Source organism: Selaginella moellendorffii, unplaced genomic scaffold (genome assembly GCF_000143415.4).
Source record: "Selaginella moellendorffii unplaced genomic scaffold, v1.0 SELMOscaffold_24, whole genome shotgun sequence".
NCBI lineage: Eukaryota > Viridiplantae > Streptophyta > Lycopodiopsida > Selaginellales > Selaginellaceae > Selaginella > Selaginella moellendorffii.
Window position 1 is genome coordinate 1373939 of NW_003314285.1, and position 21625 is coordinate 1395563.

A 21625-nucleotide genomic window follows, 5' to 3' on the forward strand; every position below is an offset into this window, starting at 1 on the left:
TCGGCGCCCACATTTAAAAGAAAGCCCAAGAACCCTAGCAGCCAGTAGTAGCATTTTTTCAGGGTTAAAGAGAAGCGTGCGCGCTCCACCTTGCCATCGATCGATTCGCTGGCTTGGCCCCGTGAGTGAGATTAACAGGAGATGGGTTTCAAGGGGACGAAGCAGGAGAAGAAAGAGGTCTATGACAGGAAAATGGTCGATCTGCTGGAGACCTACAGCAAGGCGCTGATTTGCGCGGCCGACAATGTTGGGTCGAATCAGCTGCAGCAAATCCGCAGGGGATTGAGGCCGGAATCGGTGGTTCTCATGGGGAAGAACACTCTCATGAAGCGGACGATCAGGACTTACGCCGAGAAGAGCGGCAACACGACTGTTCTCAGTCTCATGCCTCTTTTGGTGGTAAGGAGAATTTTTTTTCTTGAGAGAAAGCTTGCGATGGTTGCTCTTGGCAGGGAAATGTGGGACTTATCTTCACCAAAGGTGATCTCAAAGAAGTTCGCGAGGAAGTCGCGAAGTACAAGGTATGATCTTTGTACTTGCGGTATGAAAATCAAAACTTTGTTCCAGGTTGGAGCGCCTGCTCGTGTCGGACTTGTTGCCCCGATCGACGTGACCATTCCTCCTGGAAGCACTGGGCTTGATCCCTCGCAGACATCTTTCTTCCAGGTTCGACCAAAGAGGTGCTCTGTTTCTGTGGTTCATACTTGCAAACTTCCAGGTTCTCAACATTCCCACCAAGATCAACAAGGGAACTGTCGAGATCGTCTCGTCCGTGGAGCTCATCAAAAAGGGAGAGAAAGTTGGCTCCTCGGAGGCAGCTCTTCTCGCAAAGCTGGGCATAAGGCCATTCTCTTACGGGCTCGTCGTCCAGATGGTCTACGACGATGGCTCCGTCTTTGATCCCGCTGTTCTGGATCTCACCGAGGACGACCTCGTCGGTCGCTTTGCCGCTGGTGTCTCGGCAGTGGCGGCGCTGTCGCTGGCTATCGGCTATCCGACTCTAGCAGCAGCGTCGCACTACTTCCTCAACTCTTACAAGAACGTTCTTGCTGTGGCTCTTGCGACCGATTACTCGTACCCTCAGGCCGAGACCGTGAAGGAGTATCTCAAGGTTTGATCCTGCTTTCCTTCGTTGCTTTGTCAGTGTATGTAACGCTTTTCTTTGTTTCAGGATCCCAGTAAGTTTGCTGTGGCTGCCAGTGAAGCTCCGGCTGCGAGTGAAGCTCCGGCTGCCAAGGTTGAAGAAGAAACGAAAGCAGAGCCTGAAGAAGAATCTGATGATGACATGGGCTTAAGTCTTTTCGATTAGATTTCTTGTCAAAGCTTCTGAGAAGTGTTATTTGGTATTTTGTTTGCTTAATATTTGTTATTAAACTGCTACTTTGCAAGAGAAGGAAATCATGTTTTTTGATGTTTCAATGTCTAAAGATTAAAAAAAAAATTGTAGCTCTTGGATTAAGCACCCACAGTCTGCTCCAAATGAAACAGGTTCCATTCTTGCAGGACGGCGGACTGCAAAGCCTTGTGCTCGATTTCCTCGGGAGAAAATGTGGTGAGAGTGGACGGCTCTGCGGGCTGTATCCCTGGAAGCAGACTGTCATCGTCGCTCTTCACAGGCGGCGGCGCCAGCGTCACTTTGGGAAGCATTGACAACTCAATCGACCTCTTCAGCTTTTGAGCTTCCGATTCTTGAAGAGTTTCCTCAGAGACCACTTTCAGCTCCCCATCTGTTATGTCGTCCAGCCACTGCTGTAGATCCTCCGCAATATCATCCAGTACCGAAGCTGTAGAAGCTCTCAGGATGAACTTGCAGACCATAGTGTGCGAGTCGTCGCCAAGATCGACATTTGCGCTCACTTCGCTCGCGCCAAAGACCAGCATTCCTACGAAATCCCCGTACCACGTTTGAGCGGCATAGCAAAGCTGGCGAGAGATCAAACAAAGTTTTAGTACAGAACCGAAGACTAGAGAGAAAAGAAGAAAGAAAGCACCTGAAATCCAGCCATTGTACGAAGTATGTGGGAAGCAACTCGATGGAAAGGCTTTGACGACAAGGCCTTTAATCCCGCCAGAAATGGTGACTTCCAAGCGGCTCCGCCGTTCACTGTTTTCGGAACACCACCTTCGTATTTGTACGCTCCAGTGAACTCGAAAATTGCAGGAAGGCTGGGCCATAGCCGGAAGAACTCCACAGGTGAGCACTTGTGCGGAAGTAAAAGCTCCACCAGAGGTATCTTGTAAGGTTTGCATCTCAGGATAATCGGCTCTCCATAGTCCGGTTTGAGAGTCTTTCGAAGTCGGGGCCCCGAGGAAGTGTCATCTTCTCCAAAGTCAATTTCGTCGTGGCCCGATCCCGCACTTCCAGCATACGGATAATACAGCAGCTGCACGCACAGGGAGCACCGCTCAAATCTTGAGACGGAGACTGTGACGCTGGATTGAATGGGATCCTGCATTGTAGAGGAGACTTTTAGCAAAATAAAGCTCGAATGATCATGCACATACCTGGGAGGACAAGTTTAGCAGTTGTCGAACAGCCTGCAAGCTACCATCCATGAATCTCAAGGCTCCTACGAGTCCGACGCGAACGTCAACCCGGTTAAGCTCCAGCTCGGTCATATTAATCACCTGTACGAGAACCAATATGAGAACACGTAGAGAGAAGAAAGTTTTACCCATACCTTCAAGTGTAATGTTAAGCGTTTCTCGTGCGGATCGCTCAAGTGGTACGCTTCGGCATAACACGGATCGCTGCTGCCAGAGAGTGTTTGCGCGGCTGGAGGCGGCCTCAAAACCGACGGGCTTGTTTCCTTGCTGGCTAGCAGCGTCAGTTCACTCACGGCAGGTTTCCAAAGCTCCTGGACAGCCTTGTGAACTAAGTATTCCAGCTTCCTGTCTTGTGCAGCTGACGCTTCAAAGTATTGCACCGACAGCTTGTGATGGCTAAAGGGGTAGTCGCCAGTCGCAGCAGCAGTTCCTACCCACCTGCGAAAGCTCCAGACGATACGTCAAGTGTCCAGGCTTCAAACGAAACCATTACCTTGATTCCGGGTGCTTGGAGATGTACTTGAGGATCTGTAAGACAAGGCGGCATTGATGCTTGTTCACTGAATCAGCAAGAGTGCTGCTCCTGAAGTCCTCTAGCTCTTTTGCAAGACCCTGCGACGCTCTTGGATAGCGAGAACCCAGATGTTGAGCGCATAAGAGCATAGCTTGGACGTCCTGAGGGCGATTTGCAGCTGCACTGAGCGGGCTATCGACGTTGAAAAGAACCTTGTGCATGCTGGAAATAAGTATGTTGAGAGGATCTTCAGGATCATCAGCCAAAAGCGGATCCAGCCCATCCAAGTCAAAATGCTCCGCTAACGCCCATATCAGACGTGCTCGTATCCTTGGAGTCGCCACCTGAACAGGAAACATGTCAAGAGAGAAGGAGGAAGGAAACTTTGAGCTTTACCTCTGGTAGATCTTTTGCTAGTTGTCGTTGCAAAGTCTGGAGCCTCGTTTCGTTTAGTACTTGCTCTGGAGACGCTCCATCCTTGACCTTCTTCACTCCACCTCTGGTATCATAGACATGGCACAGCCTGACCAGCAACTTCAAGTAGCAATCCATGGCATACGTCCGGCCGTCACAGTCCCATCTCACGCAAGGACGGCAGACTTCCACAACTTCCAGCGCTGACTGAGTCCAACTGTGCATCTCGTGAGCGGTGCCGTAAGCTAGAGCTCCAAGCACCCGGCTTTCCGAGCGTGCTGTCTTGTCCTTTAGAAACGGCAGTGAGAGCTGGAAGCAGCTCTCCACCAGGCACGCGACCAGCTCCTCTCTGAACAAGCTGGAGCCGCTGCTGCTCGTAAGCTCTTCCTTGATCTTGGGATCTTCAAACAGCGACGCGATGTCCGTGCCTTGAGGCAGCTTCTGGCCCCTCCGAGCGCTCTCTTTCGCGAAAAGGTCCACAGAGAGAGCTGTCCGGCAGATGCAAGCCAAGGCGTGCATTCGATCGGCCTCGGCTCGCAGATTCCTGACCATCACCAGCAGCCGCTTGAACAAGGAGACTTGCATGTGAAGATCCAAAAGCTGGAGGTTCTCCACCACTGCTCTCACGATGCTCTCCCTGCCGGCATTGAAATCCTGACGGTCCCAGAGCGTGAGCAGCGACATGATGGAAGCCGAAGCCCACTCCGGCTTCCCACCGGGAACATCCGCCAGCGAGAGGAGATTGATCCCAACGTCGTAGACGAGCGACGGATCCAAGGACGACAGGAACGGCACCAAGTGAGACACCACGTCCGAAACTCCCAGGATCCTCTCGGCATTCACAAACTGCTTGTTGTCATCCCTGTAGCTAGAGAACCTCCCATCGTTTCCAAACAGCGCCTGCATCTCTTCCACCATCCCGGTGGCCACCGCCTTGATCGCGTACACGAGCGGAAAGATGGTGGCGCGGAAGCTCTCAAACGGAAGAACCCGCGAGCGAGCCATGAGCAAGTCTCGCTTCTCCCACACGAAAGTACACATCGACGCCACCCAGTGCGCACGAATCGCCACCGAGGCCTCGGTCGCGACGATGGTATCACCAGCCAGAGTGCTCATCCTCTTGCTCGAAAACTCAGAGAAGAGCCTCCCAATCCCTTCGAAAGCATAGCGGCACACCACGTCCGATGGATCCAGCATCTTGAGACCAATCTGGCTCCACCAAGTCGACACTCGATCCAGCACCGGTCCACTCGACTCGCAGAGCGTGACGATATCATCCCTGGCCAGCAAGCATCCCAGAGTTTCAATGCTGGCGTGCCTCAAATTCTCACTGTCACTGCCAATGCAGTTGGAGATCTCCTTGCTCGAGTCCGTGATGAACTTCCCGAGCCGCCAGGTCGGGATCGCGGCGAGGAAGGAGACCGCGGCGGCTGTCACGTCCGGATCCGGGAAATCAAAGTCGCTCTTGATGCCGCTACACACCGTCTCCCACTGATCAGCCGTGAGGCGCGTGGTGCGCACCAGATCGAAGGCCAGTTTCTTGCACACGGCGCTGGCGGGGCTGGCGATAATCTCCTCGCAGGCGGCCCTGGAGAGCGAGGAGATGTCCGTGCCCGAAGCCGCGAGCTGCAATGCCTGGAGGAGGGCCTGCGCCTGCCGCATTCCATCGTTGGAGCTCAGATCTGTTCGGATCAGCGAGAACTGGTGATCCATCACGGCGAGCGGCGCCAGATTCCTAGCCGCCGCCGCGCGAAATCCCTAGCCACGACTCACCTGATCGATCGGAGCTCCCGCATTCCACCAAGAGCCCTAATTCCTAGCCTAAAACATGCCAAGAAATTTCAAATAAAAATGGCACCGATTACTGTAACTAATGCGGTTTAATGCAGAAAACTCTTTCATATATTCTACTGAACTCTTCTTTTGCTCGAAGAACTTTTATAAGCTCTGAAAAAATAGTTGTAGCACAAGTAGTGTATACATCTGCAAATACAAAGTGGAACCCCCTTATCTTTGGGATACTAACCACTGCTTTGGAAGTCGTGTTCTATGGTCTAATCCTGGTGATTGCCTAATTGTGTAATGAAACCTTAACATGCACATTCTAGGTGAAGATCGGTCTTTGTACCAAGAGCTGTAATATTATATACAGTTACTAAAAGCTAAAGCAGGGAGGCACCCACCCCAACCGTTGAAAGCAATAAATGACCATGGATAAGTTTCTTACAATTCTGCTGGAAGGTGTGCTCCTTCCTCTAGCGTGAACAGCTATGATCTTGTGCTGGTCGTAAACACGTCCAACCATGGTTTCCACTAGTCCCTAAAATTGAAACCATTGTTGATCATGATGCTTTAAACTGGAAAAACTTACCACTAGCACAGGTACAACTATCCCAGATGGACACTGAGGCAATTATCAAATATGCATCATTTGGCTGTAAGTCAATCATATTTGAGTCAGTAACATTGCAATCACATACCAAGTCTTGCCTCGTTCAAGTGCACCCGGCATTGGGTCTGGAAATCCGTGTTCAGCATCCCAAAGAAGGAGTTCATGGTTGCTTGCAAGAAAGTGAGGCTTCCCAGCTCTCACGAGGAACACACGAGCTTCCAGGTGGTGTATACTTGATTGTTATGGATGATCACGACAGTTGTATAAAGCTTCGACGCCCATAAAGCCCAATGCAATTTGCTAACTTTCAGGGCAGCGATCATATCTTTGTCCGAAACAAATATAGAAAAGGATAATTTCAAAAGTAATCAACACCAATTCACTTCTCAAAAGCTGACATAACAGTTGCTGGGATGCCAAATGTTTCTTTTCCTTTAATGCTCCCAGTGCTTTCTATGGAACCCGGAACTCATATACCTCAGGATCTGTAAAGCATGTCAAGCTCACATCAGATAGATATTAGTAAGGAATGTTCACAAATACTCCTGAGATCATAGATATACACAGCCATAAGAAGTTTCCTATGTTGTCCTGGGACAATTATCATGCTCAGATAAAGGACAATTGAAAAAAAAACACTCACCTATATCATGTTCAGATAGATGCAACTGGTGGCCAGTATAGTCTTGCTCGACATCAAAGGGACCAACAGAGATGGAGTGGTGAATCCACAATTATTCATACAAACAAAAGCTGTTTACCTCAAGCTTTTGTCTTGCATGTCTCTAAGGCGAGAAGCTAGACTTGGGAGGAAATCTGCAAAGAAAAGCTATCCATGATGATGATTTTACCGTCTTCCACAGGAAATAGCCTGAGAAGTGGCTATGGAGTTCCTATACACCAACAGCTCCAGGACAATATGAGCAATCTCAAGTCTGTAAGGTTTGCCATGAGAAAGATTGGAGCAACAATGTATAATGTTCACAAAGCCGATTAGAAAATTATATTGCTTAGCATGGTTTGTGCTGAGGTTTTTATATTAAAGTAATACTCTAAAATACTTAAAATTGTGGTATATTAATAAAATTAAAGAGTTATAACCTTAGAAATGCTTCCAAGCTAAATTGTCTAATATCCAGATGAAGCATGAACTCCTTTTTCTTTTCTTCTATCAGACACCAATTTGTATTTGATTTGTTTCCATTTTTCAGATTACCCAAAGTGTCACTAGAATCTTACAAGCTTGTTACTAGCATTATCATGCCTTCCTATAATATTATATCTTCCACATGGGTTTGGCACAAACTTGTAAAGCTATGGAATATGAAAGAATCTTCTGAAGGTCACCATGAATATCTAGTGTTGGTAGTAAAATCACTGTAAGAGAAGACTTGTCTACTATCCCACAAGCCAAGTGCATAAAATCCATGGTTTTGAACTTGCTCTAAAAGCTGAAAATCCTCCTCAAGCCTCTTATAAAACTCCTCTACTTGCTGATGAAGTGAAAATACGGCAAGATCATAACTCCTTTGTAGTGGGCATTTATAGAATCTTGAGAATCTTTGCTGTAACTTGTGACTGATTGTATCTTGACTAAGGTATGAGAACATGAGTTGACATGAATATTTTGAAGACCTTTTCTAGTCACTTTTTTGTAATTTGACAATTCCAGAACGCGATATCATGCTCCGGCATAACATCAAACACGCTCCTAGCCTCGTGAAGATGCCCATGCCAGGCATACAACTCCCGATTCCTTCTCGCATTGCCCATACAAAAAGAACACTGGCGATTTGTGAAATTGAGGAGAGCAGGCACGAGGGAGCCGCTGCTGCTCGTAAGCTCTTTCTTGATCTTGCGAGATGTCCGTGCCTTGAGCCAGCTTCTGGCCCTTGCAAGCGCTATCTTTCGCGAAAAGGTCCACAGAGTTTCGATGCTGGCATGGCAAATTCTCACTGTCACTGCAAATGTCACTGCAAGTTGGAGATCTCCTTGCTGGAGTCCAGGATGAGCCGCCAGGTCGGGATCGCGGCGAGGGAGGAGACCGCGGCGGCTGTCACGTCGGGATCCGGGAAATCGAAGTCTTGACGCCACTACACACCGTAACTCCCACTGATCGGCTATGAGGCGTGTGGTGCACACCAGATCGAATGCCAGTTTCTTGCGCTCGCGGGGCTGGCGATAATTTCCTCGAGGAGATGTCCGTCGATGCCTGGAGGAGAGCCTGCGCCGGCCACATTCCATTGTTGGAGTTCAGATCTGTTTGGATCAGCGAGAAGTGGTGATCCATCACAGCGAGCGGCACCAGATTCCTAGCTGCCGCCAAAAATGTGTATGTTAGGGTTCCAATTTACAATCACTAATGAGCCATTTTATTTAAATTTTATTTGAGGGTGGTGATTCTTGATTATTCCTTATTATTCATCTTTTTACTGCTTTTTATTTTGATAATATAAACAACAGAGATGTTACCTTTGTGACTAAATGGAAGCAAGATCAGCGCGACCGCGACCACGTGAAATAAAGAATTTTTATTTTTTGTTCAATGGACGGGTCACTATCTGACTGCTGCTCTGTATTGCAAACACTCGTTAAATAAAAATGCTTTTTAAGAAAATAATTTTCTTGTTGTACGCCAGGCAAAATTCACATGGAGTGATCTTCCAAAACACAGATTTTGGCGTACTCTTGGCAGTAGTCCCTCTCGTCGTTTCCACCTGGAAAAGTTTAAAGCTACACACACCTTTAGTTTCATGCAAATCGGTCAAGGGATCGATTCCCGGGTGTAAAATTTCTGTGTTGGAGGGTTTAACGATTGATGGAAGAACCGAGGAGGAGGAGAGTGCTCTCCTTTGGCGCTAGGGCGTGGAAGAAGCGCCGTCTCGTGGCTCGGCGGATTCCTCCAGGTGTTGTGCTTGTCAGTTTCGATTCAATCGCAATGTAGGCCGAGATTCCACAGTAGGAGATCCTGTGCCAGGTTCTTGGAGCTAAGCAAACGGAAATATTTCGCAAGAAGTCGATCGCGGCAGCCCGATGCGAGCGATCGCGGGATTCATCTAGCGGCAAGTAGCGGGATTTCGATGCGATTGGCAAGGAAGGGATGGATTATCAGCTGTTTTGCATCAGGATCTCTGGCGGGGTATTTGGTCACGCGGTCAGCAGGGCGGAGAAGGTCTTGCGGGTTTTTGAGAGCTGCCTGTCGATCTCCAGCTTGACGACGACGCACAATGGCGCTACTGCCGCTTCTTCGTCCGTGGAATTTATGTTTGAGAGCATCTCAAACGTTCTTCCATCTACCAAGGATGACAAGGAGCTGACATTGAATGTGCCGGATGGAAGTGGGAGGGGGTATGAAACGCTCCACATTTACTGCGACTCTAGATCCGAGCTCATGACAACACTTTTAAATCGGATGGACGACTTGAATGGAATCGGTACAAACTCTCCTATTCTTTTCTCGTTTGCTCTCATTGTTTCCTAAGATCGTTCGAACTTTGATTCGTTTACAGGCACGGATTTCTCTTTAAAAAAACATAGTCACGAAAGTGGAGGCTTGGTCGAGAGAGTGCTTCGTGTGCGCAGTGCTTCGATCGTGAAAATGCAAAGCAATGGTTCTCGGCATGAACGCCGGAGGGTAAGGTTTGGTCGTATATTTCAAGCGTTGGCTGCTAACATATTGAGTAAACCAGGTAAACCCCGCGAAGAAAATCAACTTCAATGATATTGTGAAAGTTCAGACAATGGCCGACGACGATCATATCGTGCTTCTACACCTTCACTCTCGGATGCTACGTCTGTCAATAACAGATGCTTCACCGTTTCTTCTTGCTTTAAGTCGAAATATGAAGGTAGTGCACTCACACTCTTCTATGTTTTGTTCTAAAAATTAGTATTTGTAGTTCTACCTCAATCGGGAGTTGGATACTGAAAAGATAACTACGAGTAAAATGGTTGACAATATAGCAGCGTATATCAAACAAGTTGTAAGTTGACTCTTTCACAGAGTTTGATTCCCTTCATGCTTTTTCTTTTCCAAGCAGAAGGCCTTACCTTTTCTGTACGAGTTCCATGTCATGAAGCAATCTGAATCCAATGCCCAGGAACGAAAGCGAAGCTTGTATATTTCTAGAGAACACTTTGTTGAAATGGCAGGAGATGAAGTTGTCGCGTTCGACTGGTATGTAATTTCGAGATTCCATATGCAAAACGTGAACCTGGTTTTTGTCGCCTGCAGCTTGAAGGATATCATCGGGCTTATTGTAAACGACAAGAACGCAAACGAGATCGTTGTGGAGTTTAAGTCGTCACGATCAGCTCAGTATTTCTTTGAGGACAGAGAGAATTTTATTGCCAGTATTGCTGATGTAGCTGCCACTTCTAAATCCTCGTTTTTTGACGTTCGTCCTGTACCATTTTTTCGGCTCATGTTCCCTCGCCAGGTAGTGTTTTTCTCCTCATTTCTCTGTGTGATAATCTTGTCGTGGCAGTTTGAGTATGAAGCATTATATATTAATCGTCTTATGTTGGAGTTCAATGGCAAGCGGGACCCAGCTGTTTTACACATTACTTTGAAAGAGTTTGCGAGCAATGTGCATGTACGAAAATTCTGTGGTACAGAGTCGGTTCTCATATATTTGATTTCAGGTTGGAAAGTCTCAATGCACCGACTACAGGGTTGTTTGTGCTGTAGCAGAGTTGCTCAAGGACTGTAAGTATCTGTTATTGGTATTGTGCGGGAAGTAACACGTTGATGATTCAGGGAGCTCATGTCAGGACTTCGTAAGATCCACAACCTGTTGTATTGTTATTTCTCGTCTTCTAGGTTCGCGAATCTGCTTTGACTCCTTGAAAAACATGTCTAGTATCATTTTGGTCCTAATGCAGGTACAGTCCTTTTTTTATATATAAAATGTAGTAGAACTTTTCATTTGCAGTGTCTTCGCTCGGAGAACGCTGTACTTGTATATAACGCGTTTGTAGCTTTGAAATTCGCTTTCAAATATTCTGGAGATGTTTACGCTGATCCATCTGCATTGAAGGTACTGATAAATGTGCTAAATCACGGTTACCTAACTGCTCTTACCTCTAGCAAGAACAATTCAACAAGCTCATTGTACTGAGTTTGGAAAATATGCAGCAGTTTGCTACTTGGCTGCATACGTACTGTTTGAAAAGGGGACATCTACTTCAGGTGATTCTAATTTTTGCTAAAAAATGAAATTAACATGATCACATAAAAAATGCAGGCTTATGCTACAGTGAAACTCTTATCTGCTGGCCTGGATAATCTAGTGCTCGAGACTGATACCTTACGAGCATGGATGAAGGTATGAAGCATGAACTCCTAACTAAACCTGAGCGCATATCTTTACATACTCAGGCATTTGAATCCTCTATTATGGTGGTAGGGGATGTACTGTGCGTATTGTCCAGATCGAAAAAATCAGTTCTCCGCGAAAGGTAAATTCCCCCCCTTTTTTCTTTAATCTGTATTTTATTTACTTTTCTTATAGTACGGCAACATTGCTTGAGGCTCTTTTAGCGAAAACTTCGAGCGTTGTTTCAAGTCATTTTCGGGTACCAACGCGACAATTACATTTTTCCCTTGAGCTTTCAGATTGACATTTCTGCGCAGAGTTTGTTTCTCAAACGATGTCTAGTCATCGTGCACCTTTACGATGCATTTTTCTCAAGAACAGACTTGACTCAATCACGAAGTGCAAGACTCCTTTTCCATACAATGGAAGGCAGTGAAGGAACAAACCATCTTTTACGATCTTTTCTGCCTAAGGTTTATTTCCCTTTGTTCTTTCTCATAATTCAGGCCTAACGATATCGTTTGACTCAGGGTGCTTTTCAGTTTTATGACCTCACGGCCTCTAAGTTGTTAGAAACTGGAAAGGTTTGTCTAGCATTTTCTGCATGTCAACGGAACATTCCATTGACTAAACTACAGGATAAATCTGCAAGCCACTTCTGTGCTTGGGTCAAACTTTTGGACGTTTTGAGGCGAGATACTATTGAAACCCCGTTGTTTATTTGGAATGACATGAAAAGAACAGAGCTTATGAAGGTAAAATTGTTTTTCCTTAAAATTTCTAAAGGGTTAATTGATCTCACATGGAATGTAGTTTCTTGAGAAAGAAATGCAAGGATTCAGTGCTGCTGCAGCCACAAATCACGTAGTTTCGTATAACCATTCTGATATAAGCTTTACTTATTCGGCTGAAAGTGAAGGACAAGGTAATAGCGGTCCTCATTTCATTCTAACAAATATAGTTCGCATGGCAGGCACGGTCGTAGAAGGCATCCATCTTGAACTTCTAGTTGATCACTCTCCTCCTGCTGACGGTACTTATGCACCATTTTGGAAGGTACATTTTTCTTTGCTTCTATCGAGCAAGCTTCAATTTCACCGCAGGTTCAAAGTCCCTTGGCTTTATTTCAAGCAGTATTCCAATCTCTGATTCTGGGTTTTACACCCTTTTTCGGCCACAATAATACTCCTGAAGTTGATCTCCGCCTAGCTGTGCATGTCCTGACTAAACTCTACGAGCGATATGCACTAGAAGTAACCTTCTGCTTGCAGACATCTAACGTTATTGAGGTAAGAGAACAATTATTCTCCCAGTTTGAAAGACTTGACACTGTCTTTTAGGCATCTGTTGGAATGCTTCAAGAAGTTATGGAAACAGAGCATCAAGTATTTATTTTCAAACTAATGGTTTTCCAATTGACCTTGATGGAAATTGGAGGCCGTCAAAATGTTCTTCGTATCCTTCGAGCTGGTGGAGCAACGGTTTTAGTGTCATTACTAGTACTATCACTTACTGAGGTAAAAATGTTGTTATTCTTTTCAAGGCTAACTTGGTACTTCATAACAGTGTTGCAAAAGTAAGACTGAGTTCGAATCAGATGGCTGGTCTTCGCAGAAATCTAGCATCCTTGAAACCGTTGAAGTTGTTGGTATGAACGGTGAACTTAAATTAGTGCGAGTCCCTTCGGGAAAAGTTCGAGAGGTTCTTGGTAAAGCCTTGCTAAATGGAAGCTTAGATGCGAAAGAGGCAATCAAATGGCAAGACTCGATAGTACCAAGTAAGATACAATTTGGTATGGTCTTGGATGTGCTGGAAGCGATCCTCAGGTAATCCAGTTTAGTTTATCGTTCGCTCACACTTTTTGTGTTTCTATACAGGCTATGCGGAAGCGACAACAGTGACATTTTTCCACCGTCTGCTGCATGCATTGCGCTCTCACGAGAGGATGTTATGTGCCATCTGGTTCAAAGCCTTCTTCGCGCAAAGACGCCCGCCTTCGGAAGGTCAGCATGCCTTTAATTGGTTTGCGTTTGACAAGGGTTGTCTATCTAGGATCTTGAACATTTTGTCTCACTTGACAAAAACAAGCAAGTCTTGTATGACGTCTATCGAAGAGCTCGGAACGTACGAAATAATTCTTTGGAAGCTTCTAGCCGGTGATATTGTGGACGCGGATAAGAAAATGATCATCAGTTTCTTACGCCAGACACATCTTCCGCAGGTGAAATGTCAACCTTTAAGTCTTGCTCACAAACACGGCCTGCTTATAGGTGTCCGATGTTTACCTCAACACCGACTGTTCTCCATGTGAAAACAGTAGTCTTCGTTTTTATTTACCTGATGGATTGATCATGAAGTTGATATCGGAGGTATCTGCGAATTTAAAATCTATATTGAACTTAATCTTGTTCAGGATGCAGAAGGTTTTTTCATGCTACTCAACTCTGAGCAAAATAATCCTGAAGTCGTGTGGAATGTGACTATGGCGGAGGCACTTCTAAGTCAGTTGACATGTCATTTAGAGCCATACGTAAGAAATCGAGCGGCGGATGCTATGGCACTTTATATTCATGTCCCTGTGACTGTAGTTTATGAAGAGCTCGCTGGTAATGGTTTCGCGCTTCTTATCCTTTCTTTCATTTTTATTAATTTGCTCTAATATATTGCAGATGCAGTTTATACTGAACCATTTTACCTTCATAACTTCCTAGATACCGAAAGATTTTCGAATTATCCAATAAATGATCCGGTGAAATTTCTGAACAATTTGATGAAAGTAAGGCGAGGAAACCTTCCAAATTTGTACTTCTAACGAAATCTTCTTTGAACAGCACCTGAGACAACTTTCCGGCGACTTTCTGAAATCAACGTCCAATGGTATGGCAAGCTCTTTTTGGATGAAAGGGCTTTCCAAGTCACACCAACTTCTAAGCTCACTGGTAGAGATCATTCACTTTCGAGTGCGCTTTTAGCTGCTAATGTTACGCACGGTTCTGTCAGGCGTATTTACTAGAACGTTTTCCAAAGCTGGTGCCTCCAAGTGACATCGAAGCAGTTGCTTTAACCTTGGCAACACCAGCTGTTCGTTATCTTGCTGAATTGGAGGGTGTTGACTTGCTGATACCCGAAATTATGTTTCAAGCTACAAAGATTCTCAGAGAAATGTGTGCCATAACTGTCAGGTACTGATGATCATGGCGTTGCATATTTACTAGTTTTTTCGTGTTCAGGGATACAGGGCCATTAACAGGAGCTGTGGATTTTGCACTGAACATTATTTCCTTGGGAGCCGATGGATCTAGTGCCGATTACAGGGCTGATACGTTGAGCAATGTTATCACTGGGGCTTTGTCAATGCTGGAAGTAACATGTGGCTCAAGGTATAATTCACATTTTCCAGTTTTCTTACTTCTATAATTGTTTTTTATTTAGAGCTGGAAGGGATCTCCTGCGAGATGATTCACGCTGGAACAGAGGACTCTGGTGGGCACTTTGTACAGCTATCGGTGATCCTATATCATCCGTCGTACCAGCTGAATTAAATCGTATTTCGTCTGCTGCCTTGAGCTGTCTCAGGCATTTTGTTGAACAAGAGGAACTTCCCGAGTTCTTTAAAAAGGTAAGTTCGACACTTTCATTATTTCCTCGGCTTCTTAGCTGTTGTTTTGCCAGGGTTTACACCTCCCTTTGATACTCTTGACATTTTTCTCAGTAAATGAAGGTGGTAATTCTGCTATGACTTTATTAGCAGTAGATATCATGAGGTGTTTGGATGGCAACGAGTTCAGCTCATCACTCTTAAGACGTGTTATTCCGGAGCCTTTGCTAGTGTCTCTTACTGCACAAGAGGGAATCGAAAGACTTGCGGAAGTACGAGCATCTCATTTCGCTTTGCCAACTGCACTGTGGGACGATAGAGTTCGTGGAGAACTCCGGGAACGTTTATATGATCGCTTACACAACAGGAACTCTGAAGACGATGAGCTTGAATGGTTAAGACAGTTCAGCTACAATTGTCTTCGCGACGAGCTGGTCATCGATGGATTTTATATCAAGGGGTTAATCAGCTGCAATACCGACAGTATCAAGTTTCAGCTGCGGAGCTCATTACTAAATGCGCTGCTAGGCTTCATGGTGCGGCATCGTAGTGTTGCCTTGGATGGTGTCAACAGAGATACAGACAAGATCAGCGTGACAGAGTATTTATCTGTTCTATCGGCTTTCAAAGAATGCATACGATATGCTTTGAAGAAAAACATGACAGAGATGCTGACACAGTGTGACTATTCTGGTTTATCGTCACTTATTTTTCAAGGCGTCCTTGACTATCGAGTGCAAGTTGGAATATCTTCTGTCTGCAAGGTTTTAGTAGCAGGTGGATTGCTGGAACTAGTCTTTCAATCACAGCTCCTGGGGGCCTTGAGCTTACAGCTATGGGAAGCAAGCGCAGACGTTTCTAAGGAAGGAATGGACGATGTTCTTCGGTCTACATTGGAAGCTTTATACGTCCTCAGCGAGCAGCTACCAGCAACAACTGCAGCCACAAACTATTTCTCGTCGCATGGAACATTTTTACCACTTATGGCCATGTTCTGCGATGTCAATCTTCCTTGCTTGCGCGGCTCGGGAGCATCAGCAAAGAACATAAGAAGCTTTGGACACAGGTTGATGGCTGCCAAAATCTTGGGACAGCTTCTCTTGGCCGGGAAAGGTGTGACCAGGAGAGGAAAGCTGATTAAAGATTTGGAACAGCAGAAGACCAGTTCGGGTGAAGGGATCGGTCAAGCGACGGACATGTACGAACTTTTTAGCATAGTGGAGAACTGTTCTGAGGACGACCCGGCACCCATCAGATCACTTCTGCTCCTACTTCCACTCGAGATCCTCTCTGCTCTTGCTCGAGAGCCAACTGAAGCATGCAAGACTTACGATGGTTGCGTCTTGAGCGTAAAGCTCGTCTGGGATGAATCAAGACGGCACCAGGTGAAGACGATTATAATGAAAGAAGCAGCTCGAGTACGTACTATCTATACGAATGCTGGCGGACTTTCAGCCTGGTCTGTTGATGCGAAGCGGCCAGTGTTCTTGCGCTGGATATTGGCGGTAAATATTGAAGGCGACGAGAGGCCACTATTCAGGCATGACTTTGCTGAAGGTTATGCCCAGGAACTGTATCTTGGCGGCTATTACGTCGATCAGTTCCTTCGCGGCTACAAGCATTCCTTAGATCCCGTCTCACAAGAGCGGCTTTTACACGAACTCCGGAAGGCTTTGGTGGTTGGCTCGTCAACAGATGGTCTCTATGCGGAAGCGTTTACTTTCGATGATCGCCGGCGCGTTCTTCTTGCATTACTTATTCTTGTGAGACTTCACCCTCACCTTCTATCCAGCCGATCAAACATCGACATATTTCTTCCGCTATACGAGCTAATGAGCAACGATTTGGGGGACGAGCGAAGAGCTTTTGCGCAGCCAGCAATGCTTTTGCTTCATTGCACGGCAACTCATCCGGATATTGCAGACTGCATCATCTCCGAGGAGCTTTTATATACGTTGGCTTCGTTTCTCTCGCTAAAAGTTCCTCCTCCGTACGCCGGTGATACTGGAACAGATCCCCGGCTGTGCAGCCTGAGTTTGCTATTAAGGTTGATGCGCTTGAGCAGCATCACCGTGGAGATAGTCATGAGAATGGGAGTGATCTCTAAGATTGAAGACTTGCTCTTGGACTTCCATGGCTCGGAACCAGTCAAGAAGAAGGCTGCGGAGTGCTTGGCCATGATGTGTGCGGACAAACGGAAGGGCGGCGAAGTTCGCTCCAGGCTTGACAAGCTTATACCTTCTAAAGTGAAAGGCTATGGTGCTTGGAAGCTACACGTGAACAGGATCCAAGACAACATAGTTGAGATGGCTTCACTCGACTATTTCTTACAGCATCGTCAGCCTTCACCTTGGTGGACGTCAGACACTCCGGAAGGCACAGATCAGAGTTTTGAGGAAGCTGGGGCCGTTGCTGTGATTGAGGGAAGCTTATGCTTTACCAGAGCCAGAATGTCGGACTTCAACAACGAGGCCGAGATCGTCTTCATTCGAAGCATCGCGTCCACGGCTTGCGTCGAGCTGAGTGCCGTTCGGATAGTCAGAAAGCGGTTAGGCAGTGTCACTGTCGACTTTGAGGTGACTTTCCGGAAGCAGTCGCAGGAACGAGCCGAGATCAGTGCAAACTCTTTCAAGGAGATGCTTCAAGTAGCTGGCAACGATTTCTTCGCGAACACGCTGCTGGAGTCAATGGGGCCGTTGAAAGTAACGTCGATATCACTGAAGCCTGTGGATCTCTACAGGCAGAAAAGCTGGCAAAATGGATCTGCCCCGTCTGTTGGTGACAAGAACGTCATTTATGTGGCCAAAGAACAAAAGCCGGACGCATCGTCGGCTGCACAACCGGCATCTCTTCCAAGTTCGCCTCAAAGTTCGTCACCTTCTGCTCTGTCGCCATCAGTTTCATTCTCCAAGTTTTTAGTACCTTCTGCTTTGCCGCCGTCGTCACCGTCTCCAAAGGTGGAGAAAGTCTTGGTTTCACAACCGGTGACAACTGCAAGTCCATTGTCGAAGTCCATCCAGGTAGCAGTTCCTCCTCCGCCGCCGCCACCACCACCGCCACCGCCACCGCCACCGCCAATGTCACTGCCACCACAAAAGCCTTCTATTCCACTAGCAGCTGTGAACAAAACGAGAACAAATGACGAGGAGCACTGCAATGTCAAGTCAGGAAACGGAGTTAATGGCCATGGTGCTCACAATGGCAACGGTCATTCGACTATGCTAAGCGGTAATGGTCATTCAACCATGGCAAATGGCAATGGTCACTCAAGCATCGGAAACGGGAAAAACCATGCTATCACGGATGGACCAGTTGTACCAGTTGAGGACGTGTTGCTAGCAATGCCAGGTAAATTTTTTATCTTTCTTTTTGCGACTTGGAAATGCTAAGTCATAAGTTTGTTGCAGAAGCGCTGCCAAGTACGAGAAATATTATGATCACGTCGGAAGAAGGAAGGTATGTCACCAAATTCAACTCAATGGCATTTTCTTATGTTTGTTTCTCTAGGCTGGTGTCCCTTGACGAAGGTCTTGAGCTGGTGCTTGAAGGCGCCGAAATCAGCAAGGAAAACAGGCGGGTGGCCAAGACAAATTTTCTTGATGCGTTCGAAGACGGTACAGTTCCTTGCACTGTGATTTGTTTCGGTAGCTAAAATCATTCTGCAGATATGGAGGAGCTTGGAAAAATTCTTGAGAAATATTCTAAGCTTGTACAAAAGTTCCCATTACAGCCACAGGTTTGCTATGATCTAGTGGCTGCTTGGGAGGAGCATTGCCTTGATCTTATGACCACGGACGAGCTGGTTTGTAATGCTTTTCAAATTTGTGCGTCTGATTATACACTTGTTTACAGGCTAGATATGGCCGTTCCATCGCTTCATATGACATCTGCCGCACCGATAATCCTGAGGTCGCAATACAAGAAGCAAAGCGAAAGTTCCAAGGCCTCCTGAAACTTCGAAGGCAAGTGCTTCAACTTTAATCTTCTTGCTTTTCTCTAACTGCATCGATTAGAGAGCAAGAATGGAAGGAAAAATCAAAGCAGTTGAAAGGAGACATGTCGGCGGAGCTAGCGAGGGCTGTTGGCGAGCGCAAGGTTCTTTTACATCGCTGTTTGAGTTTTGTGGTCTCAAAATTTTTATTCTGGCAGGAGAGACTGAGCGCAGACGTTGCAAAAGATGAACTCAAGGCAATGTCGAAGGGCAAAATCCAGAGGAAGAAGAAACAAAGTTGACATCGGAACTAGAATGAGGAACATGGTAACAAGACAGGGTCCCATTTTAATGGAGGAAGGCGATGTTTTACTCTTATCACAGACACAGAGAATTATCACATAAGCCATCCTATCAGATGTGTAAGATCGATCACATTTAACTGTACTAAATGCTTATGAAGTAATTGGCACCTCAAACCACAACTTACATTCATTCATTCATTCATTCATTCATTAACTGTTTACAGGCTCTCCAAGAAGCATGAGACGGACAGATTATAATAAGCTGTTTTAATGATCTCATGAGCCATTTGTTCGATGAGCTCCTCTAGGTCTTCTACCACCACGCCTTCTGTCCTTGCCCTTTATTTCACCGACGTACCTATTACCTTTACAACCCAGCTAAGCACCTGGTACCACAAGCCACTTACTTTTGGGTGTTTTTTCCTCTTCTTGGTACCAATGCCATCAACTCTACACAAACAATGCCACCTGCCATACATTTAAACGTGTGCAATAGAGACCTTCCACCTTCACACACACACACACTCACTATATAAATCCATGCTCTACCATTCTCACAATTACCTTTCTTTCTTCAGTGAGAGCAACTAAAACAGCAATGTCTTCTGTGCTTCTTGCTTCACCAGCATCCGCACCTGTGACAAAGGCTAAGTCTGTTGGACGTGATTCCAACCATGACGAGGCTTTGTCTGAAGACCGCTATGGAGACTTCGTCAGTAGCATTAACGAGTCAATCTTTGATCACAAGGGGGATAAGTTCTACTTGTATCCGCGCTATGGCAAGAGCGAGCACCTGGCAAAAACTGGTCTTCCGGAGCTGGACGAGCGCTACACAATAACCCGCTACATCTATGCAACAGTTCATGGATACGCACCGTCTGCATGGTTTGGCTTCGTTGCCGTATCTACGCCGCAGCAGAGCGAGTATCTTGGCTGCCGTGAAATCGTTGTTGAACTATATCCGACGCGGAATGGCATCAAAATCTATTCAAAGCAAATATGGTGACTTGTGATAGAATTGATCCGTCCAAAAAAGCTCGTGTTCATTGTGGATTCTATAGCATATACAGCTCCACCAATGAAGCTCATGCGTTTGGGGAGCCGAGCCTGAGGAACCAGATCTTCAAGGAGGTAGAGGAGCTTGTTTCTTCTGGCGACAACAAGAAAGACGTGAGGATTGTGTGTGCCGGCCATAGCCTGGGCTCGTCTCTCGCAACCTTGGCTGCAGCTGACCTGAGCATCAACTTTGCTAGCAGCCGCAGCAATGTCAAGGTCCACCTCGTTGCTTATGCTTCACCCAAAGTGGGCAATGCGGAATTCAAGCGCCTGGCGGAGAGCCAGTCCACCTTGGTGATTACACGATACAGTGGGGTTGGGGATTTCGTACCACACGTTCCAATATACGATGCTGTTGAAAGCTGGATTGGGGCAATTCCAAGTCACTTCCCTATCACATACTATCACCATGTCGGGAAAGAGCGAAAGCCAGACTGGACAAAGTCACCATACGTTCAACCATGGTTACTCAATGTACTTAGCACACGTGTTTGAATGATATTTCTACAGATGTTTTTCATCAGGAACACAACATTTTTGGTGCAAGCTTAATGGCAGAACCGGATGGCGCCTTCGCCAGAGTCAAGACATATTTTGGAGTTTGCCACAATCTCCAACTCTACCTACACACCATTGCAGCACAATCCTTTGTCCCCGAGCACCTGCTCAAGCTCTCGGCCCAACCGCTCCAAACCCCCGCGTTCAAAGAGGCGATGGAGATCCTTAACAAGAGATACGGGGAGGAGGGCATGGAAGCCTTGGCTCCATTCTACAAGGATTTGGCGTACCTGGAAGAGGTTGCAACCATGAAAGAAGCAGCCCCAAAATTCAAGAAGGCCAGGCTTGAACTTGAACCCTCCCCATTTGATGCAAGAGACTGTGCTTTGCTCAACAAGCAAGCTGACATCCTCAAGGAGGAGTTTGGAGTTCCAGTGTCATGGGTACTGCCGCCAAACAAGGATATGAAGCTGGAAGATGGGAAATGGCTTCCTCGATCGAAGAGGATTGATGATATCCCTGAACCCGACAACCCGGAATACAACTGAAGTACCAAATCGATGCATGCTGTGAAGATAAGAATTAATCCTCAGCATGTTGTGCACGCTTGCAAATGCTCTGATCTGGAAACCAAGTGATCAAGTTTTAAAACAAAAATGGAACCAAATGGTCGCTGTCGTGCTCGCTGTCGCCAAAGCTACGTGAAATTGATCATGAAAGAATCTCCTTCCAGGGAGAAAAATCTGGTCTCGGCCAATCGGACTCCGAACGCTAGCACCTGCCCATTGCAATTGCCGATCTTCAGTTGCTCAACTCCTGCTGAGAGAGATAAAGAACCTGGTTTTCTCGGGACGAAAAGGCTTTTTGCACAGACGCCGGACTCAAGTACATTATCGCTATTGCAATAACTCATTCCCACCCGCCTATCCTCTTATGCTCAATCTGATAGGCATTGATTTGAACTATGGGATGCTAAGTAGTGATTGATTTGAACCACCCTCAGCCTCTACCAGAGAGGGAGTCTATCCAAATGAAATTATATGTTCCCAAGC

The 21625-nt window shown here is 46.3% G+C and overlaps 4 protein-coding genes across 4 annotated transcripts; 3 read left to right on the top strand and 1 right to left on the bottom strand.

Annotated features, from left to right (window-relative positions):
* The first annotated feature begins 29 nt into the window (after positions 1 to 29).
* LOC9658394 (60S acidic ribosomal protein P0) lies at positions 30 to 1415 on the top strand. The gene is made up of 5 exons (XM_002974246.2): positions 30 to 399; positions 453 to 521; positions 568 to 666; positions 719 to 1111; positions 1172 to 1415. Exons 1-5 carry the CDS (start codon positions 142 to 144, stop codon positions 1307 to 1309), a joined length of 957 nt encoding a protein of 318 aa, XP_002974292.1. The 5' UTR covers positions 30 to 141; the 3' UTR covers positions 1310 to 1415.
* Positions 1382 to 5283, bottom strand: LOC9657699 (protein TPLATE). The gene is made up of 6 exons (XM_002974406.2): positions 3458 to 5283; positions 3041 to 3405; positions 2682 to 2985; positions 2506 to 2628; positions 1992 to 2450; positions 1382 to 1923 (listed from the first exon to the last, which is right to left on the bottom strand). Exons 1-6 carry the CDS (start codon positions 5186 to 5188, stop codon positions 1456 to 1458), a joined length of 3450 nt encoding a protein of 1149 aa, XP_002974452.1. The 5' UTR covers positions 5189 to 5283; the 3' UTR covers positions 1382 to 1455.
* Positions 5284 to 17838: 12555 nt separating this feature from the next.
* On the top strand, positions 17839 to 19213 carry LOC9658395. Its single transcript, XM_024679239.1, has 7 exons — positions 17839 to 18131; positions 18191 to 18239; positions 18291 to 18397; positions 18449 to 18585; positions 18636 to 18745; positions 18797 to 18878; positions 18933 to 19213. The coding sequence occupies exons 1-7, from the start codon at positions 17861 to 17863 to the stop codon at positions 19014 to 19016; spliced, it is 840 nt and encodes a 279-aa protein (XP_024535007.1). The 5' UTR covers positions 17839 to 17860; the 3' UTR covers positions 19017 to 19213.
* Positions 19214 to 19617: 404 nt separating this feature from the next.
* On the top strand, positions 19618 to 20570 carry LOC9657700 (phospholipase A1-Ialpha2, chloroplastic). The gene is made up of 2 exons (XM_024679126.1): positions 19618 to 19943; positions 20081 to 20570. The coding sequence occupies exons 1-2, from the start codon at positions 19618 to 19620 to the stop codon at positions 20568 to 20570; spliced, it is 816 nt and encodes a 271-aa protein (XP_024534894.1).
* Positions 20571 to 21625: the final 1055 nt, after the last annotated feature.